The sequence below is a fragment of the Hypanus sabinus genome, chromosome 6 (assembly GCF_030144855.1).
Source record: "Hypanus sabinus isolate sHypSab1 chromosome 6, sHypSab1.hap1, whole genome shotgun sequence".
NCBI lineage: Eukaryota > Metazoa > Chordata > Chondrichthyes > Myliobatiformes > Dasyatidae > Hypanus > Hypanus sabinus.
Genome location: NC_082711.1, coordinates 82,084,929 through 82,104,561, shown reverse-complemented (window position 1 = coordinate 82,104,561; position 19,633 = coordinate 82,084,929). Strand labels below are relative to the sequence as shown.

The following is a 19,633-nucleotide window of genomic DNA, read 5'->3' as shown; positions in this document are numbered from 1 at the left end:
ATAGTCCATGAGCAGGGTGGGTAAGATCATTCAGGATGTTGCTGGCCTTTTTTCAGTTAACTTTCTTTATACATGTCCTTGATGGTGGGTAGGCTGGTGCCGGTGATGCATTGGGCCGTTTTGATTTCCCATTGTAGAGCTTCTTGTCCACTACAGTGCTGTTTCTATACCATGCAGTTTGCTAGGATGCTCGTGTAAGAATATAATGAATTTTTAAATATTTTTGTTGCACAATTGAGACTGCTTAGGTGGGCACCATAGTTGGTATGGGCAGCTTGGATGAAGAGTTTATTCCTGTACTGTATTACTGATCCAAAGCTTGAAGTTATCAGTGATATCCTATTGCTGCTTCTGTACTTAGACCATGCTGGGATGTTGCTCTTGAAAGAAGCTTGGTGAAAATCTTTGAATCTTCATTTTTCCCCATCTACCTAGAAATCTGTTGTGATGTCGTGTGTGTTTCTGGAGGCTGGAGTTAGCCATGCAAATGCAGTAACCTCGCCATCGGCATTTCTTTTCGCACCACTCCATTTTGCACCATTTTTTGTACTTTTTGTATTTATTATCGTCAGCTTCATGTGAGCAAGGAATTACACTGCAGTCTAGAAAGACTAAGTAGGTAGTTAATACTGAAATGTTGACACTGCAAGTAGATCTGGATTGTTTTTGGAGACAATATCAACACTATCTTTTTAATGCCTTGATGCTGCCTGTAGGTAGTCCATGTACTGGATTAGGGTACAGCAGAACCTCATCTTGTATTTACTATGTGACATACAAGCGTTGACCCAAACCATAGGGTTCACAATGGACCCTATTTCAGTGCAGGCCTTTAAGCAAGGCTGCATGTTGACCCTAATGCTTTTCCTCATTCACTTCCCTGGCAGTGCTACACCACCTTGACTTGTTAGAGGTTGTCATATGCTTCAGTTTCCAATGCCCACCAAGTATCATCAGTACCAAATATAATTTTGTATTCCAAAGGGATTGTTCCCTCACTGATTCTCTAACTTCCTCTAATTTTTTTCTGAAGCCCAGTCTGCAAGGCACCCTTCTGTTCGTCAGCCCTCTGTGTCCAGGGTTCCAGGCATTCCAGTGAAGCAGCCTGGGCTGCTTTGAATTTTAGTACCAGTTGGCTGTCTGCTTTGCAGAGAACAAGCTTTCACTCTTATGACATGTATCCAGTCAGGTGCTGAGGGACTGTACGACCTAGCTTAGAAAGGTCTTAATGAACATCCTTAATATCTCTTTGAAGCAGTCCACTGCCCCTATAGGTTTCAAGGGAGGCACCGTCATTCTGGTGCCCAAGAGAGCAACGGTAACTGGCCTAAACAATTTCTGCCTAGTAGCATTGACTTCAACATTCATGAAGTGCTTCGAGCAGCAGGTAATTGGTCATTTAAAATCCCACCTTCCAAGCTGCACTGGACCTTTTCCAGTTCGCCTAAGGCTCAAACCAGTCCACTGATGATGCAATAGCCTCAGCCCGCTACTTCATCTGTCCTAGAAAATGCCTCATTGCTAGGATGTTGTTCATTAACTCATCCCTCATCCCTCATTAGGCTGGTGGATATATTGTCTTTTCTGTACCTGGACCTTGGATTTCTTGATGAAAAGACTCCAGTCAGTCAGAGTTGGCAGCAACGTCTCAAGCTCCATCATGCTGAGCACTGGTGCCCCCCAAAGGGTTGTGTGCTCAACCCACTGCTGTTCACACTGCTGACTCGTATCTGTACTGCTAGTTCCAGCTCAACCCGATTCATCAAGTTCACTGATGATACAATGATGGTTGGTCTCATCAGCAACAATGATGAGTCAGCATACAGCAAGAACAACCGGAGTCTCAACGTGGGCAATACAAAAGAGATGATTGTGGACTTCAGGAAGGCACAGCTCAACCATTTTTCATTTCATGTCAATGGCATTATGAATTATATTTTATTAACTTGTATTACATTTTGGTTTGTGCTGCATATAATGTATGTTGTGTGGGTGGACTGCGGTCCAGAGGAATGCTATTTTGTTTGGATGTATATATGTTAGTCAAATGACAATGAACTTCATCAACAATTGTAATAATATCTGCATCAGTTTTATTATCATTGATGTACATAGTGAAATTTGTTGTTTTATTGTAGCTGTACAGAGCAAAACAGATATACTAGGTTACAATATTTAAAAATTGCACCATTAGTGAATGTAAACGCCTTGTATTGTCCCCTCCAAATAATTATGTAAAAATATAATTTGAGAACCACGAACTAATCCTTGGGCACTAATTACATCTTTCTTGAAATGCCCATTTATTCTGAATTCCATGATGTAACCAATCTTCAGTTTGCCTTCCAGAAATCCAAATGATCCTTCCTCTGTTATCTGGTTATATTATTAAACTCTTTATTTGTCATACCTGATCTTTTCATTGAATCATGTTGACTTGCTTTGATTGTAATTGCCTTTAAGTGATGAGCTGTTAGTTTCTTAATTATAGACTCCAGCATCTTGCCAACAGCCAATGTTAATTGGCCAAAACTTTCTAACATTTTGCCTCCCTTGAACAAGGAAGAGATTTGCAATTTTCCAAATCACTACTGCCTTCCTAGAACTGAGTTTTGAAAAAATACCATCCATCTCCACAGTCATAGGGTCCTGATAATCTGCCTGCCTTTTTTCTAATACTTTGTACCACATGATGGTGATTGCCACAAGACCTTCTCATGTTTCATCTGTTTTCCTAAGGGTAGTTTGTAGTATCGTCAACTGAAAACTGATGCAAAATATTAATTTGAATTATCTGCCATTTTCTTTGTTTCTCATCAATTCTTTAGTCCTGCACTCCAAATTTATATATCCAACAAAGCACTTCCTGTTTTTGATGTTATGGTCGGTACACTATTCATCTTTCTTTCTTCTCCCCCCCCCCCCCCGTTGTTAATTCTTAAAGTTTCCAGTTCTCAAGTCTACTGCTACTATATTTACCATTTCATATGTGTTAGTTTTTATTTAATGTTTTCCTCTACTACCTTGACGTCTGATTTCTTTCACATTGAGTCATTTTCTGGTTTGCATGTTTCAGCTGATAAATAGAGAATGGCTGCTTAAATTTCTGCCACTTTCTATGTAGAATCAGATTTGATGTTCCTGACATAAGTTGTGAAATTTGTTGTTTTGTGATAGCAGTGCAGTAGTCATAACAATTTAGTATCAGTTACAATAACTAGTGAGACAGAGGGATAGCAGGGTAGTGTCCATGGACCATTCAGAAGTCTGACCGAGCAGAAGCTGCTCCTAAAATGTTGTTTGTTTCACATTCCTGCACCACCTCATTGGTGGTGGTAATCAGAAGAGGCCATGCCACAGGTGTGAGGGTCCGTAATGATGGATGTCACCTTCTTGAGGCACTGCCTTTGGAAGATTTCCTTGATGGCGGAGAGGCTTGTGTGCGGATGGTGTTAGCTGAGTTTACAGCCCCTTCCATACCAGTTGAAGCAAGCAGTCAGGTTGCTCTGCACAACACAACTGTAGAATCTTTAGCCTATTTTACCTTCTGACCCTTCCTTCATACCTTTTATGATTGCCTTTGTTTAGGTTATGGACACCAATTTTACACCAAAGTTTGTCTTCAAACTGTATGTGATCTCTTGTATAGAGAATCATTAACCTCTTATTAATCCAAACTCATTTACCTGATCAAATCTGGTTGACTATTACAATGTAATTAATGTAATACGGTGTTCTTTTAAAAAACGGTCTGTATTGTTCTCCACATATTCCTTTTCCACATACCCTTGCCAGTTTTGTTAGTCAAATCAACAGGCAGATTAAAATAGCCTACATAATTTTATTTCCCTTGGAAATTTTATTTTCTCTCCACAAGTCAACACTTTGAGGCTATTCCCTGCTCACGTTGTCTTACCTAGCTGTTTCTTAGTTCCATTTAACCTGATAATACATGGTTACATACCTGTCCACTGACACCTTTCCTTTTGAATATTCTTTTGGAAAATCAAACAGGAATACTGAATTTTCACTCCTTATCTGTACTGGGACCTCTATTTGTTTGTGATGTGTATAAATGACCTGGAATCAAGTGTAGATGGGTGGGTTAGCAAGTTCACAGATGGTACAAGGATTGGTGTTGTGGATTGCTGAAGGACACATTAGGATATCAGTTAACTAGGTATGGGTGGAGAAATTGCAGATGGATCTTTATCCCAGCCAAATGTGAGTTTTGCACTTTGGGAGAGGAAATGTAAAAGGACAGTATACAGTTAATGGTAAGATTCTTGTGTTGAAAAGAACCTTCCAAATCTGGTTTGTCATCACTCACTATTTTATTTCTTCATGCTAAGTACTTTTTAAAATTAAACTTGATTTTTAATTATTGGTACTACTGTGCATTAGCTTTTGAGTTTACTGTCAAGCACTCCTAAACATTGGTATATTTTAGCAGTAGCTACTTGTATCTGATTAATGCATATCAGACACAGTAAAATCCCCAGAATTAATCTTGGGGCTACTTTTCATATTTTCTCCATACTTAAGACAGAACAAGTAGCTGGAATCTGGGCATCTTTTTCTTTTATACTGTATTTTTTAAATGTGTTATGTAAACAAAAGTTTCTTATTACTATTCGTTAAAACATTTGGGACATTTTACCATGTCAACATTTTAATAGGATGGATAACCAAAGAGAGTTAGCAGTGCTTTTGAGAAGGAGGCAAATAACGCTTAGAGTTGTATATCATGGTGGGCCACAGTCAGCCTCCCTGTTTTCCTTGACTTGCCACCAAGAAATGAAATTCACTTTCAAATTTTGCTTAATGAATTCTGTAATTTTTTTTGACTTGGGTTTGAAATTGCTTTGCTACTTTGCTACTTGTATATCTCTAGCTGCATGGTTCTACATCTTAAAATCATATTTTAACGATAACTTGGCATGTTTCTTGATAGTTACATTATGTAATGTGAAAGTCAAGTTCTTTTCCCTCACTTGTTTTAAACACCAGTCCACAAAAAATAAAACTTGCATATGTTGCAGTTGAATAATAAATTCTATTTAAAATACTGCCGGTAAGTCCTAGAATTAATATGCAACATGAGGGAATAACAGTGTAGATGCCATGTCATTCAAACTACTTACCAGTTGATGGACAAAAATTCTCACAATTTGTATACTTGTTTGTTTAAAAACCTGCTGTTTGTTGGAATGCTGCAGGGAATCCCAGAGCTTTGCATGTTGGTTGATAACTGACAAAATTCAGGGGTGGTTGTACCATACCTTACCCTGGGGTCTATTGCTTAAAACTGGAAGACAACAATAGAATGCAAGTCTATTACCCAGCTCGAGGGTAGATGCTCAATCTCCAAGCACAACAAGATAAGCACACATGGCAGAATGAGAGCACAGGGGACTGGAATGATCCAGGACACCTGTGTAATTCTACCTCACGGCACTATCTTCAGCATGTCAATCTGGATTATGATTGAGGAAGATAACTGAAGGGCTTCTAAATTTTAAGAAAATATTCATTAGAATAGGTTATGCTTTGGATCGCTAGTATCTCCCTGCAGAAAGAAAGTCAGAAAACAGATTTGCTAGAAATTAGTTCAGCAATCAAACTATGCTGGGCTCCAGATGTAATACTAATTAGAAAAGCCACTACCAGGGGGAGAGTGGATTACTAATATCCCCTTGGCACAATTCATTAGAGGTAAAGCTTCCATTACCTGATAGAAATTTTGATCGGCGTAAAGCCACAGGAAGGCCTGTCAGTGTTCCATTATTGACAGCACAGCAGGCTTAGCCAGTTTAGAATGTTGCAATACAAGTAGGAGGGGACAAACTGTTCTAGAAATTAAACCAGACATTCTAGCCACTAAAGTAAATGCTTTTGTGCAGGGTATTTTAATTAAACTAGATTTTGAAAACAAATGGGGCATTTTGAATTGATAATTGCCAGAATGAATTGTGGAGGAAAGACAGTACAAGTACAAAATCCACTAAAACTACAGTGCTAAATCACTACCTTTGGTGGAGGGGGGGGGGGGTACAAATATGATAAATATGTTGTAATCTGTAGTTAGTGACACTACACACTAGAGGGCATGACTTGAGATTTTTCAAAGCTTAGATTGCTATGGTATTGAATTTTCCGTTAATTTCTGCTTTTGCAGACTGAGCAACTTCAACAGGAAAACAAAGTTTACTATGTTGGTTGTACTTGATATATTGCTACAGTGAGTAAAAAGTACAATTTAAACCCTTTTTCATGTGTTTTAAATTGCAATAATTCTAGAACTGTAGAAGGTACAGCTTTGTAGACAATCTTTTTTGTATGCAAAGTGAATGATAAATATATATTTGAAAATATAATTTGGCAAGTATAGTAACATTGAATAGGCAAATGAAGTTTAATACTAATGAGAAAGGGGGTGTAGGATCAAAGAAACCTGGGGAGATCAATCTTTGCCTGTAGCAGGATGGGTTGAAGTACACAGAAATGGTATTTTATACTCTATTTGCACTATGCCTCAATTAATAGAGAGAACCTTTGTTCAACTTCAACATAGGGTTTGATGACTTGATAAAATGGAAGAAGCAGCACTAGAGCTGCACTGATTATGTTCAAAATTAGAGTGTACAGGTTTTGTTACTGGAGGAGGTTAGAATTGGCAGAATGGTCAAGAACAAGAAGGCACTTGTTGGAGGGGGAGATTAAAAAAACAAAGGCAACCTGCATAAGGTTTTTCACACAATACTGATCTGGAACTTAATGGATGCAAGAATTGGTCATGACTTGAAAAGGGGTGAATACATTAGAAATTGCAGGACAACGTGAAAAGTCTTACCACCTTTCATAAAGCCAGCATTAACACTGTAAACTTAACGCTAGTCTTCTGTGTTATAAACATTTGACAATTGTATAGGAACTAAAATATGAATTAGTATTGGAAACTTAATGAAAGAGCATCATACCGTTATGGAAAGAGCATCATTACCATTCAAGCACATCATGTCGTTGCACTCTCCTTTCTAACCCACCCCTGAGGGCTGAGTGAAGATGTTACAATTCTGTGAGCCAGAGGAGATGATCAATTTTAAATGTGCTGTCAGTGTAACTAACAATGGGTAAATTTATTATCTTTTCATAGTGCAAATGTATCAGACAGGGACATGATCATTTAGCCACACAAGCAGGCCTGTACGCCAAAAGGACAATCCAGGTGTTTCCAAACCAGAAACCATGGGTAAGCTGTGAGATTCACTGTAAATTTTAACTCCGCAGCATCCAAATCCAGTGACCTTGACCTTCACAAAAAATCAAAATATGACCTCTGTAAAGCTGTCAGGTGTAAACACAGTACCCATTCAGTCATCAGCTGTGGTAGGGCTTACATACTATAATGGGTAACAATACAGTCAGGCAGCATCACCAACAATAGCACATCCCTTCTTGATGAGCTTAAATGCACTCTATACATACTTCTGAATAGAAGAGAATGGTATGTCACCACCCACTGACATTCTCCAGTGCACCTAAATCTATAGTCAATGCTGTAAATGTAAGATTCGTCTTCTAGAGGGTGAACCTTTCAGAAAGCATCTGGTACTGATGGTGTCCTTGACCCTGTCTTGTGTGGATCAGCAGTCAGGGGTATTTACAGATATTTTTAACCACTTCTTGCTGCAAGAAGGCACCTATCATCCCTGTACTCAAGAAAAACAAGATAATATATCAGAATCAGACTTTAATTGCCAAGTACCTGTACACATACAAGGAATTTACTTACGGCAGATGTTGTCTCTCTGCTCGTAACAATAATAATGATAAATATAAATGAAAATATATATTATACATGCAAGTAGTGCAATCCAAGTAATAGTTAGCCGACAGTTAACCGGCAGTTAACTGTTCAGCAAAGTGACCGCAGTAGGGAAAAAACTTCTCCAGTGCCTATTAGTCTTAGTCTGGATGGATCTGAAGCGCCTACCAGACGGAAGCAGTTCAAACAGTCCATGCGCAGGATGGAAGGAGTCCTTTATGATGTTCCCCGCCCTCTTCTTCAACCTGGAAGAGTACAGGTCCACAATAGAGGGCAGGGAGGCTCCAATGATGCGCTCGGCAGTCCTCACTGTGCGCAGTAGTCTGGTTCTATCCTGCTTGGTGGCGGCTCCAAACCACACAGTGATGGAGGTGCACAGGACAGACTCAATGACTGCAGTATAGAACTGCAGCAGCAATTCCTGAGGCAGACCGTATTTCCTGAAGAGCCGCAGGAAGTACATCCGCTGCTGGGCCTTCTTCAGGATGGAGCTGATGTTCTGCTTCCACTTCAGATCCTGAGAGATGGTGGTTCCCAGGAACCTGAAGTTCTCCACGGTGGACACAGGGCTGCCGAGGACTGTGAGGGGGGGCATAACGGGGGGATGTCTCCTGAAATCTACTATCATCTCCTTTGTCTTAATGTTTACCGCCCAGTGGCTCTGACATTTCCTATCATGAAGTGTTTCGAGAGGTCAGTCATTGCACACATCAACTCAGACTTTTTTTTTGACTAAGTTCTGTCCTCAATACTACTACTATTGTAAACAAGCTCATCACCAAACTCCATATGTTGTGCGTCAATACTTCCCTCTGCAACTGGATCCTTGACTTCTTGACCAAGAGACTGCGATCAGCAGGAGAGGCAGTAGCAACTTTGCCATGATTATTCTAAACCCTGCTCCACAAAGTTATGTTCTCAGCCCCAAACTCTAATCCTTGCACACTTGCAGTTGTGTGGACATATTCTGCTCTAACTCAATCTACACATTGGCAAGTGATACCACCATAATGAATTGTACTCTGACTCTTTCTTAGTTAAGATACAAAATGGGTACAGAGAGCACCACGACAGGGTGTCATGACAATGACCTTTCCCTCAATGTCAACAAAACAAGAGCTGATCATAGATTTCAGAAAGGGGAGCAGTGCACATGCTCCTGTCTATCTCAGTGGTATTGAGGTTGAGAACTTAAAGTTCCTAGGTATGAACAGCCGGTCCTGGTTCAACCATTTTGCTGTCATGGACAGAGAGTTATCCACTGCATCTATATCAGGAGGCTAAGGAAATTTGGCATGCCATCTTTGAGCCATATCAACTTCTATCACTGCACACAGAGCATGTTCTGTCTGGATGCATACTGATTTGGTATGGCACATGACTCAAGAACTGCAGAGTTGTGGGACAGCTCAGCATATCATGGGAGCCAGCTTCCCCTCTGTGGACACAGTCTATGCTTTTCACTGCCTCAGAAAAGCAGTCAACATAATCAATGATCCCACCCAACATGGACATTCTCTCTTCTCCCCTCTCTCATTGAGAAAAAAAATACAAAGCCGAAAAGCATGTACCACCAGGCCTAAGGACAGCTTCCATCCAGTTTATCAGATCTTGAACGGACCTCTTCTATGATAAGATGGACTCCTGGCCTCGTCTACGTCATTTATGATCTTGAAGTTTTTCATCTATGTGCATGGCACTTTTTAAATTTCAAAACTATTCTACATTTATTTTTTGGCTCAGTGCACTATGTAATTGATCTGTAGCAGGACAGGTTGAAGTACTTGTATGTAAGACAAATTTTTCACTGTATCTGGGAACCCGTGACAATAATAAATCAATACTGATACCACTCGTATATCAAATTGATATAGAACTTTTCTCCATTTCTTTTGATCTTTAGCTTAGATCACAACTCCTTTGGGAGAGTAATCTGGATTTCTGTCACAAGCTAATCTTTTAAAACTAAGGAAAGAATTCATTGATTTGTTTTAATATAATTGAACAGATGCTATATTGCCTGGTATTTGGAAGCCTCTGAGTTTTTTTGCACCTTATTTTATTTAACTTGAGTAATATAGATTTTTAAAAGCCAAAAGCTTGCTGTGTGTGTGTGTGTGTCCATGATCCACTGCATGTTAAACTATTTATCTGATCCTATAGATTTACTACTTGGATCTTTCAACTTCTGACCAAGAATTGATTTTCTTAGCTGTACTCCTTCTCCCCATGTGCCCATTCCTGTTCTCACAGGATGTCTTTAACAGAGCTTGTAATTCTATTCTAATGTTTTGAGTTCTGCTGTGAGTTATCTCAGGTTCTTGGTCTCCTCCGAGGTGGCTGCAGGAGTTGACTCTGTGACTGAGACTGCAGGAAGTGGTTCAGAAGGCTCTGGACACCTTCCTTTGCTGTCCTTTTCCTTCTAGTTGCTGCATCTTGATCTTGGTGCATTGAGCTCTCTAGAATATTCTTCGATTAATCCTTCTATTGAAGTGTTCAAGGATGGTATTGAAAACTAAAACAGATCCAGGGTAAAACAGGATGTGTCACACCCAAGCTTTACCACACCCATCTGGTTCCTTATACCATCGATGATAAAGTAGCCAGTTAATTAGATGGCATTGGGGCTGAAGGAATCTTTTCAAGGTTGAGTGAAGCCTGTGGGCAATGGTAGGGGTCGGAATAGCCAAGAAGAACGGATCTGTCAGGATTGGTGGTGAGTTTAGGACACCATCAACACTGTACTGAAAGTAGATCAATAGCCTCTGCCCAGGATGGGAGATCTTTGCAGACCTTCCTGGGGAAAACACTTCTGCAAAGAGAACATAGTTGAGACCTACCTACAAATGGCGAAGCAAGACGAGTCCAAAGTATTTCTCACCATAAACACTCACAAAGGGGTGTGTTGCTATAATAGGTTTATTTTTGGAGATGCATCTGCACTCTGGCAGAAAACTATGGACAAGGTGCTGCAAGGCTGCCCAGGCACCCAACATTACCTGATTACATCATTGTTACCTGTAAGGATGACAAGGAACATTTCCATAATCTCAAGACAGTCAGGTTATGGGTTCAGAGCATGACGTGACAAGTGTGAATTCTTGCAACAAAGTGTCACAGCAACACACACACAATGCTGGTGGAATGCAGCAGGCCAGGCAGCATCTATAAGAAGAAGTACAGTCAACGTTTCGGGCCGAGACCCTTCGTCAGGACTGTGGTCACACCATTGATGCACAAGAGTGCTAAGAAAGTTCAATTAGTGGTGGATTCCTCAAGGCCAAAGGACATGTCATAGTTCTGGTCCTTTTCAGGATTTGTCAATTACTATAATAGGTTTCTGCCAACCCTGGCTACAGTGCTTCATCCGGAGAACACTTTATATATAAAATCTCTTTCTCTCACTCACACCAATATACAAAGCAGTGTGAGGTGATTTTCCAAAAGCTCAAGGAAATACAGATGTCAGATACTGCACTCACACATTATGATCCACATCATCTAGCAAAGCTTGCCTGTGGCTCCTCGCCTTATGGAAGAGGTGCAGTCATGTCACGTGGTACGACCGATGGAAGTCAATGCCCGATGGCCTTTGCATCACGTTCCCTTACCGTGGCAGAGTAACATTCCACACAGGTTGATGGGCCTTGAGCCTTGTTTGGGATGTAAAACAGTTCAAGCAGTACCTATATGGGAGAGTGTTTACCCTTGTTAACGATCATCAACCATTAGTTATCTTTTTCATCCACAGAAGGGTGTCCAATTAACAACAGCAGCAAGAATGCAGAGATGGTTTTTTCTTGAAGGAGACAATTACTAAGGAAATACCAAAAAAAAATTTACAAGTGGACACTCCTCAATATTTTCTCTTTAACATAAATCCAAAGTCTCACAATTATGGCACAGACAATCCAAGGGAAACCTGAAAAGAGTCCACACTGTCTCAGGTGTACATAGCAACCCAAAGTGGCTGGAATGTGCAGCAGAAATTTCACTTCCCCCATTTTTACCAGCGCCAGGATGAACTTGCCATTGTTGGAAGCTGCCTTGTGTGGGGATTGAACATTGTACCATCTAAGCTGAGAGCTACATGCCGGTCATCTTGGCATGGTCATAATGAAAGCATTGGCTTGAAGCTTTATCTGGTGACCTTGGATAGATCAACTGAGCGAACAGCTTGCCGTTCACTGTTCAGGATGCCCACATGTCCAGAAGAAAGGAGTCCAGTGCTGACAGAGTAACCCTGCAGTTGAGGCCTCAGAACCTGAGGGTATTTCACAGCCACAGTCTCAACTGCCAAGCAGAGTGACCCCCTCTCTCAGGAAAGACATTATACCACAAGAGTAAGAAATCGTACACAGCGATTAAACCTGTACGCCTGCATGGGGACAATTCAAAATGTACTTTGCTGTGGATGTCTATCTGGAGGATGGGGTGTGTACAGCTAAGCAGGGAGGAGTGTTGTGTATTTAATATTTGAGTAATATTTAAATGTTTGATTAAGCATTCTTGGCTAAATAATTATATGTAAGAAGTACACAAATAGCATGTGTCATTACACCACCATGTCATATATGAGCACCTCACTAAAAATAAAACTAGGTACTCAATTATCCCTGATTCCTGTGGTTTTCTTTTGATTAGTTTCTGGAGTTACAAAACATAACAGACTTGACTGTATCCACTACTTTTTGTAGGCTTTTCCATTGAAGGGCATAGGCGTTTCCATGCCAGGCCATGATGCAAACTGTCCATATACTCTTCACTGCACATCTAAAAAAGTTTGTCAGAGTTTGAGATGAAATGCCAAATCTTCGCAAACTTCCAAGAAAGTAGAAGCACTACGTGCCTTCTTGTAACTGCACTTGCTTGCTGGATCTAGGTCCAATCCTCCAAAATGGTAACATTAAGGAATTTAAAGTTGCTGACCCTCTCCACTTGAGATCCCCTGATGAGAACTGGCTCATGGCCTTCCATTTTCCTCCTTGTGCAGTTAGTAATCAGCTCTTCGGTTTTGCTAATTTTGAGTGAGAAGTTGTGGCACCACTGGCCAGATTTTCAATCTCCCTCCTACAGTATGTGCAGATTTGTCACTGCCTTTAACTTGATCAACAGTGTCATCAACAAATTTAAGTATGGCATTGAAGCTGTATAGTTGGCCCTCCCTATCCACAAGTTCTGCATGCACAAATTCAACCAATCGCAAATCGAGAAAACCTGGAAGTGCTCTTCCAGTACTTGTTGTTCGAGCATGTGCAGACTATTTTTCTTGTCATTATTCCCTAAACAATGCAGTATAACTATTTACATAGCATTTACATTGTATTAGGTATTATAAGTAATGTAGAGATAATTTAAAGTATACGGGAGGATGTGCGTAGGCTATCGTGGATCGGGATAAAAAAAAATCAAAAGTCCTCTTTCTAATTAAGTTGGAACAGCTACATCCAGTATTATTTAGCATCAGTTAGTCATATGTTTGGCTTAGAAAATAGTATATATTTTACCTTTCTATGCATATAAAACACAAACGTATTTCAATAATTAAACCACTGTGTTGCTTAGTAATAATTGTAGCTTTCATCGGGACAGGGTTTTTATCCTTTAAAATTGTTCTGGTCATTCACCGATTGTAGCCTAACGATTTTCCAATGATCAATGGCGTTTCACCTCTTTTCGATCACTTTATTATTTTCACTTCATTTTCAATCATGATCGTGATTATTTTCGTGAATAGAAACTGCAGATTCAGAGCTCTACAGCTGGGTCCTGAAGTCCACCGCACTAAAACAGGTTAAATAAGGGACTTGAGCATCCGTGTTTTTAGGTATCCGCGAGGTGTCCTGGAAACATCCCTCGCAGATAAGGAGGGCCGACTGTACTTGCTTCAGTCATATGTATATAGCGGGTAGAGCAGGTGGCTAAGCACACAGCTTTGTGCTGATGGTGACTGTGGAGGAGATGTTGCTGCTAATTCGAATTGTCTGGGTTCTGCAAGTGAGGAAGTAAAGGATCCAGTTGCACAAGGAATATTAAGACCTATGCCTTGAGCTTATTAGTTATGAGGGGATGATAATGTTAGAAAGATGATGAAAAGTGAGTTTAGCTATGTGTGATAAACTATGTGTATACCTGTCTGGACACGCCCCTCTGCTGACTGATCCTGTGGCTCCTCCCACAGACCCCTGTATAAAGGCGATTGGAGGCACTGCTCCTCCCTCTGTCTCCAAGATTTTGTGGTCACTTTTGCAGCTAATAAAATTGATGCACCATCAATAACTCTTGGAGATGGGAGGCAAACGACAGGCTCAGTCACGGGAATCTTTGAGGGTAGCAGCCAGTGCAAAGTCGGAGGCGTCACTCTCTACTTGGAAGGGAATGGTCTCATCCACCACATGCATCGTTGCTTTGGCAATGCGGCTGAAGGCTGCGCAGGCCTCGGCTGAGAGTGGAAATGCGGTGGACTTGACCAGTGGGCGGGCCTTGTCTGCGTAGTGAGGGACCAGTCCTCCCACCCATCAGGAAAAGTCAGGTGACCCCCGGGTGGCAAAGATCCGCATGGAGGGCGTATAGCCAGTCGAGCTGCGCGCTGGCACATGCTCCCCGGGATAGGGCATCAGGGGGCTCATTGAGCCTTCCAGGCCGGTGCAGGATGTCATAGTTGTAGGTGGAGAGTTCTATTCTCCACCTCAAAATTTTATCATTTTTGATTTTGCCCTGCTGTTGGTTGCTGAACATGAACGCAACTGAGCACTGGTCGGTCAGCAAGGTGAACCGTCTGTGGGCGAGATAGTGCCTCCAGTGCCTAATAGCTTCCACTATGGCCTGGGCTTCTTTCTCCACCGCGGAGGTATTGGAGAGCATTTTATGACCGGGAAAATTGGTCATTGATCCTCAAGCTCCCGAAGCAGCTATTATTGCCTTTGAACTCTGGCTTACATGCTTCCAATCGTACCTGGAAGAGATTCCTGTGACTGAGCCTGTCATTTGCCTCCGGTCTCCGAGAGTTATTGATGGTGCATCACTATGATCAGTTAATGTGATCACAAGACGAATTTTAAAAGGATGCTTAAAGTTTTGAGATTATTACATGTTTTCTACCTAATAATTTGGTCGTGAGACGGTATAATTACCTAAACTACATGCTGATAAAATTGGCTTAGTTTTAAATTTGAGCAAACATTTACTTTCAATTGACTGCATCAAGTCTGCTAAGCACCATATTGATAAATTATTTGAAATCTTGAAGTGTGCTTTGAGCTGTTTATACAAAATTCTTCAAATCGTGATCAAGAATGCATGTGCTAAAAGCTCAACTGCCACTGTGCCTGCCCGTAAGTAATCAAGAGCAGTGGTCAAAGACTAAAGAAAGTTGAGTGTTTATAATGTAACAGGGATAAAGTCTGAAATACAAGGCCCTTGACAGTGAAGCAGGATTAATTTGATAGAATAGAAGCTTGATAGAATATGATCTGAAGTAAACTGTTCTCTTTTGCCCTGATTCACTGGCTTTTTAAACAAATTTGTTCCTTGATAGTTGCCATTTACTTTCATTGACATCGATGATTTAATACAGAGGACAGTTATATTTCTGACATTGAAGGGCTAACTTGTACTGGTTTCTGACACTGGAAATGTTTCATGTACCGTAGATTCCGGACTACAGAGCGCACCTGATTAAAAGCTGCACGCTCTAATTTTGGAAAGAAAATCAATTTTGTACTTGTACGGGCCACACCGGATTTTAAGCCGCAGGTGTCCCACGTTGTAATATGAGATATTTACACAGAAAGATATTACACGTGAGGATTTTTTAACTTTTAATTAAATCCGTATGGTAACATAAACAAATATATATTGCAAATGCTTTTTTTCGAACAGTGCCTGTAACACAGCTACTTTTAAATATACGTACGTATCAGTAACACACAAATTACATTGCGTATACTTTTTTACTGAACAGTGCACGAACAACATTCCAATATCTCCTAATGACTGGTAAAAAAAAATATATATACTGCAGCCTACCAGGAAAAGTTATTGATCGCCTTCTTCATCTTCCTCCTGTGCACTAAAACCATCAAAGTCCTCTTCTTCAGTGTCCGAATTGAATAAAACCTCAGGATCTCGTCACTCACTTCAGTCTCTTCGTTGTCGCTCTCACTTGAGCGCACGCAGTCCTCTTCATCACGCAACAGTCCAGCCTTTCGAAACCCAGTGGTGATGGTGGATGTTGTGACATGGCTCCACGCATTTAGGATCCACTGGCAGGCTTGAGTTAAAGATGCTCTTCGCATGCGTCCTGTTTTGGTAAAGGATTTCTCGCCGCTCGTCATCCAAGTCTCCCACTCAACGCGCAGCGCCACTTTAAATGCCCGGTTCACGCTGATGTCCAGTGGCTGCAAATACTTCGTGGTGCCCCCAGGAATCACAGCTGGAATTGAGTTCGTACTCTTGATGGCAGCTTTCACTGAACTTTCATTGTCAGTCACTTAAAAAATCACCATCGGTGGAAGCTTTAGTCCAGATGCTGTGCAGCTCAGAACACAAGTAAAATGCGTTCTCTCATGGCCACTTGTTTTCAGTGTGATGGACGAGTCACCTTTTTTATTAACAGTCCGAGTGAGAGGCAGGTCAAACGTCAAAGGTACTTCATCTATATTTATGATATCATCTGGCCCGATGGAATTCTCCGCTATCTTTGTTTGAGTGAATGTGCGGAAGTTAGCAATCTTTTCCTCGTGGTCGGGAGGGAGCTGCTGACACAGAGTCGTGTGTACCCTGACGGACAGGCCTTTTCGTCTCAAAAATCTAAAACACCACGATGGCCCACCTCTAAAATCTTCGATTTTCATTTTGGTGGCGATTGCTTTAGCCTTCAGTCTGATCTGCACGGTGGAAACACCGCGGCCGCCTGCTCTCTGTGTGTTAACCCAGTCTTCAAGAAAGTTTTCAAGTTCGGGCCGTCTGTTATGATTACCTCTGAAAGCTTTTGTCGTCTTTTTGCATTGACTCAGTTCTTCACGCTGGCGTCTCCACCGTCTCAACATCGATTCATTTATGCCAAGATTATGTGCAGCAGCTCGATTTCCTTCTTCAACTGCCAGATTGATCGCCTTTAACTTAAAAGCTGCATCATATGCTTTTCTTCGAGTGTTTTCCATGTTGATGAGGGTGAGTACAAATGACTGATTTACAATAATTTAATTGTGAAAGTGCGCTTGATTTATCGTACAATTTCATTGGACCTCTGAACTACTCATCAATTTTATTGGTCTACTGTTACGAGGCAAAATGTTTTTGGCGGCATGAAAAAAAAACATGCATTAGCCGCACCGTAGTATAGGCCGCAGTGTTCAAAGCATGGGAAAAAAGTAGCGGCTTATAGTCCGGAATTTACGATACTTAAGTAATGATAATCCACGAAAATAAAGCTCGATTGACAAGAAATAAAGTGAACATGAAATGAATTTAATCCTTGTTTTTTTTTCTAGTCCTGCAGAAATTAAAATAAAATTCAGAAAACTAATTCGAAAGGTTTCAATCAGTTAAGGGGCAAGGGAAGAGAGGAAGGGCAAAACAAACTCTAAGCAAATGGTATTTCCATTTGAAATGTATTATAATATTTAACAAGTGACATTTACTTAGCCAAGGAGTTCGAAGGGTTGGTTCAGCATGGAAAATATTGCTATCCTCAGTTTCTTAAATGTTAGTATATAAGTAATAAATTGAATCGTGTTTATTTTACCTTTTTAAGTTGTGTACTGTAATTACAAGATTAAATAAAGGACTTGATTCTATTCAATTCAAGAGAACAATTGAGTATCATTTGTACTTTGTTCTTTGATTCATAACTTATGTGAATTGTATCTGTGGGCTGCCATCAAATAGAGCAACCTATTTAAAAAATTCTATTTCTTTCAGGGCATGTGGTTTAGTACTTCAATTCACAGTGAAATAATAAATCTTGATAGTGGAAATATTGATGAAATTTTAGGTAAGTGCTTTTTCATAATCTTCTGTTAGCTTTGCTTTCATTTTAACTATAGGGATTGGAATCAATGTTGACCCTCAATGTAATCTGCCCAAGATTATATATTTGAAAATTTAAAAATACACTGAGAGTTTATAGACTTCTTCATAGACTTGGGCAGTGGCAAAATGGACTCAATAGACTCAATGATAAGAAACTGTAGGATTCTTAACATGAGAATTGCATTCTTGTATAGTGTATGTACCAAATTGCTAGCCCTTTGCATTTTTTTGCACTCTTTAATGATCTGTTGAATTTTTTTTAGTAATTTGTCTATTCCCCTTAAATTGGTTAGATTAATAATAGCAATAATGACAGTAAACTGAGAATAGTATCTTTCAAATTCATAACTTCCTAATCTAATTTGAATCTCAGTCATTTGCTATTGTGGTCTTCAAGTTGATAATGACTAGAAGAATTTTTACCATTACTAAATTTGATCATAGTTTAAAGATTAATTACAGATTAGGATTGTGTATTAAAATTAAGCTATTGTACATAACTTTATTAATTGTATCTTCTAGAATGCCTGAATTTAAAAGGTATATTGATATGTTGTGGCACTAATTGGGAAATTATTGATTCAACACACTGGGTACAAGTAGTGTGAAAACTGCAACTAAATTGAAATTTTGTTCTGCACTGTTTGCACCACAGTTTGCATAGTTCGCACATAATTATTTGTTAACATAGTATTTACTACAATCTCTTAAATTTAGAACTTTTTGAATTTTAAATCTGTAATGTGTTATTGTCTATTAATTTTAACTTGTAATTTCCTTTTCTTCTTCCACCCTCCAAACCACATAGGCAATGCAGATGTTGCTCTAGTCAATTTTTATGCAGATTGGTAAGTGGGGCATTCAAAAACAACTTTTAAATAATATAACATCTGTTTTTAGAATGTTTTTCATCCCCCGTTCTTGGTCCTGAGGAGTGATCCTTTAGCAACTCTCACAGCCCTCAATTTGGTGATGCTACCACAATGATGTTAGATGTTAAGCTACAGGAACTTTAGTAACCCAACATGAGGACTGAAAGGAAATCTCAAAACTGTTTGCTGGTTTTGTTTTATTAACAGTAACAGGAAGAATGGTAAGAATAACCAGGGAAGATATTTGCAATATACTGCAGATTTGAGTCAGTGGGGGGGGGGGGGGGGGCACATCAACATGACTCAGTTTCTCAAGGATGCCCCTCTACACACTGCAGCATTGACTGCAAAAGCAATAAAATTGTTGCCTCCAAAATATTTGTGCCAATAGCATTGCAAACTATTGAAGAATGGCAAAGGAATTTGCTGTGAATGTTGTAAGAAAGTTTATCTGAACTTTTATTAACTTTAATTATCTAAAAGCAAAAGAATTAAAATATAGGAATAAAGTATTAATAATAAAATGAATAAGAATACTTGACAAAAGGATATCAGATTGAACATGACTATTTCATAGCTTATTCCTTATCACTGGAATGTCATGACGTGTCTAGTTTGAGTTAGTTTTTAGTTTAATTTTTTTTTATTTTTTTTCTTTATTATACCTAATAATTGGCTGTAACCACCAAGTTTTATGCCTCATTCTTGACTTCTGAAAAACCTGAATCACAATATCACCTGATTCAACAATTGGTAGAAAGAACTTTTTGCAAGCATAAATTGATTTTTAATTATTGGAAATTAAATACAGGGGTGAGTTACTTTGCAGTAGTTCCCACGACTTGGAGATTCCAGTCTTGAATTTCTTTTTCAGAGGCGTGTACATGATAGCATAAAT

At 39.8% G+C, this 19,633-nt stretch overlaps 1 protein-coding gene across 1 annotated transcript in view; it reads left to right on the top strand.

The window, feature by feature from the left end:
* erp44 (endoplasmic reticulum protein 44) overlaps positions 1–19,633 on the top strand; it is an 83,576-nt gene that overhangs the window by 8,390 nt on the left and 55,553 nt on the right. The window contains exons 2-3 of the mRNA XM_059972511.1: positions 17,753–17,825; positions 18,672–18,711. Coding sequence (XP_059828494.1) covers positions 17,753–17,825; positions 18,672–18,711 — 113 coding nt within the window. The remainder of the gene's footprint in view (positions 1–17,752; positions 17,826–18,671; positions 18,712–19,633) is intronic.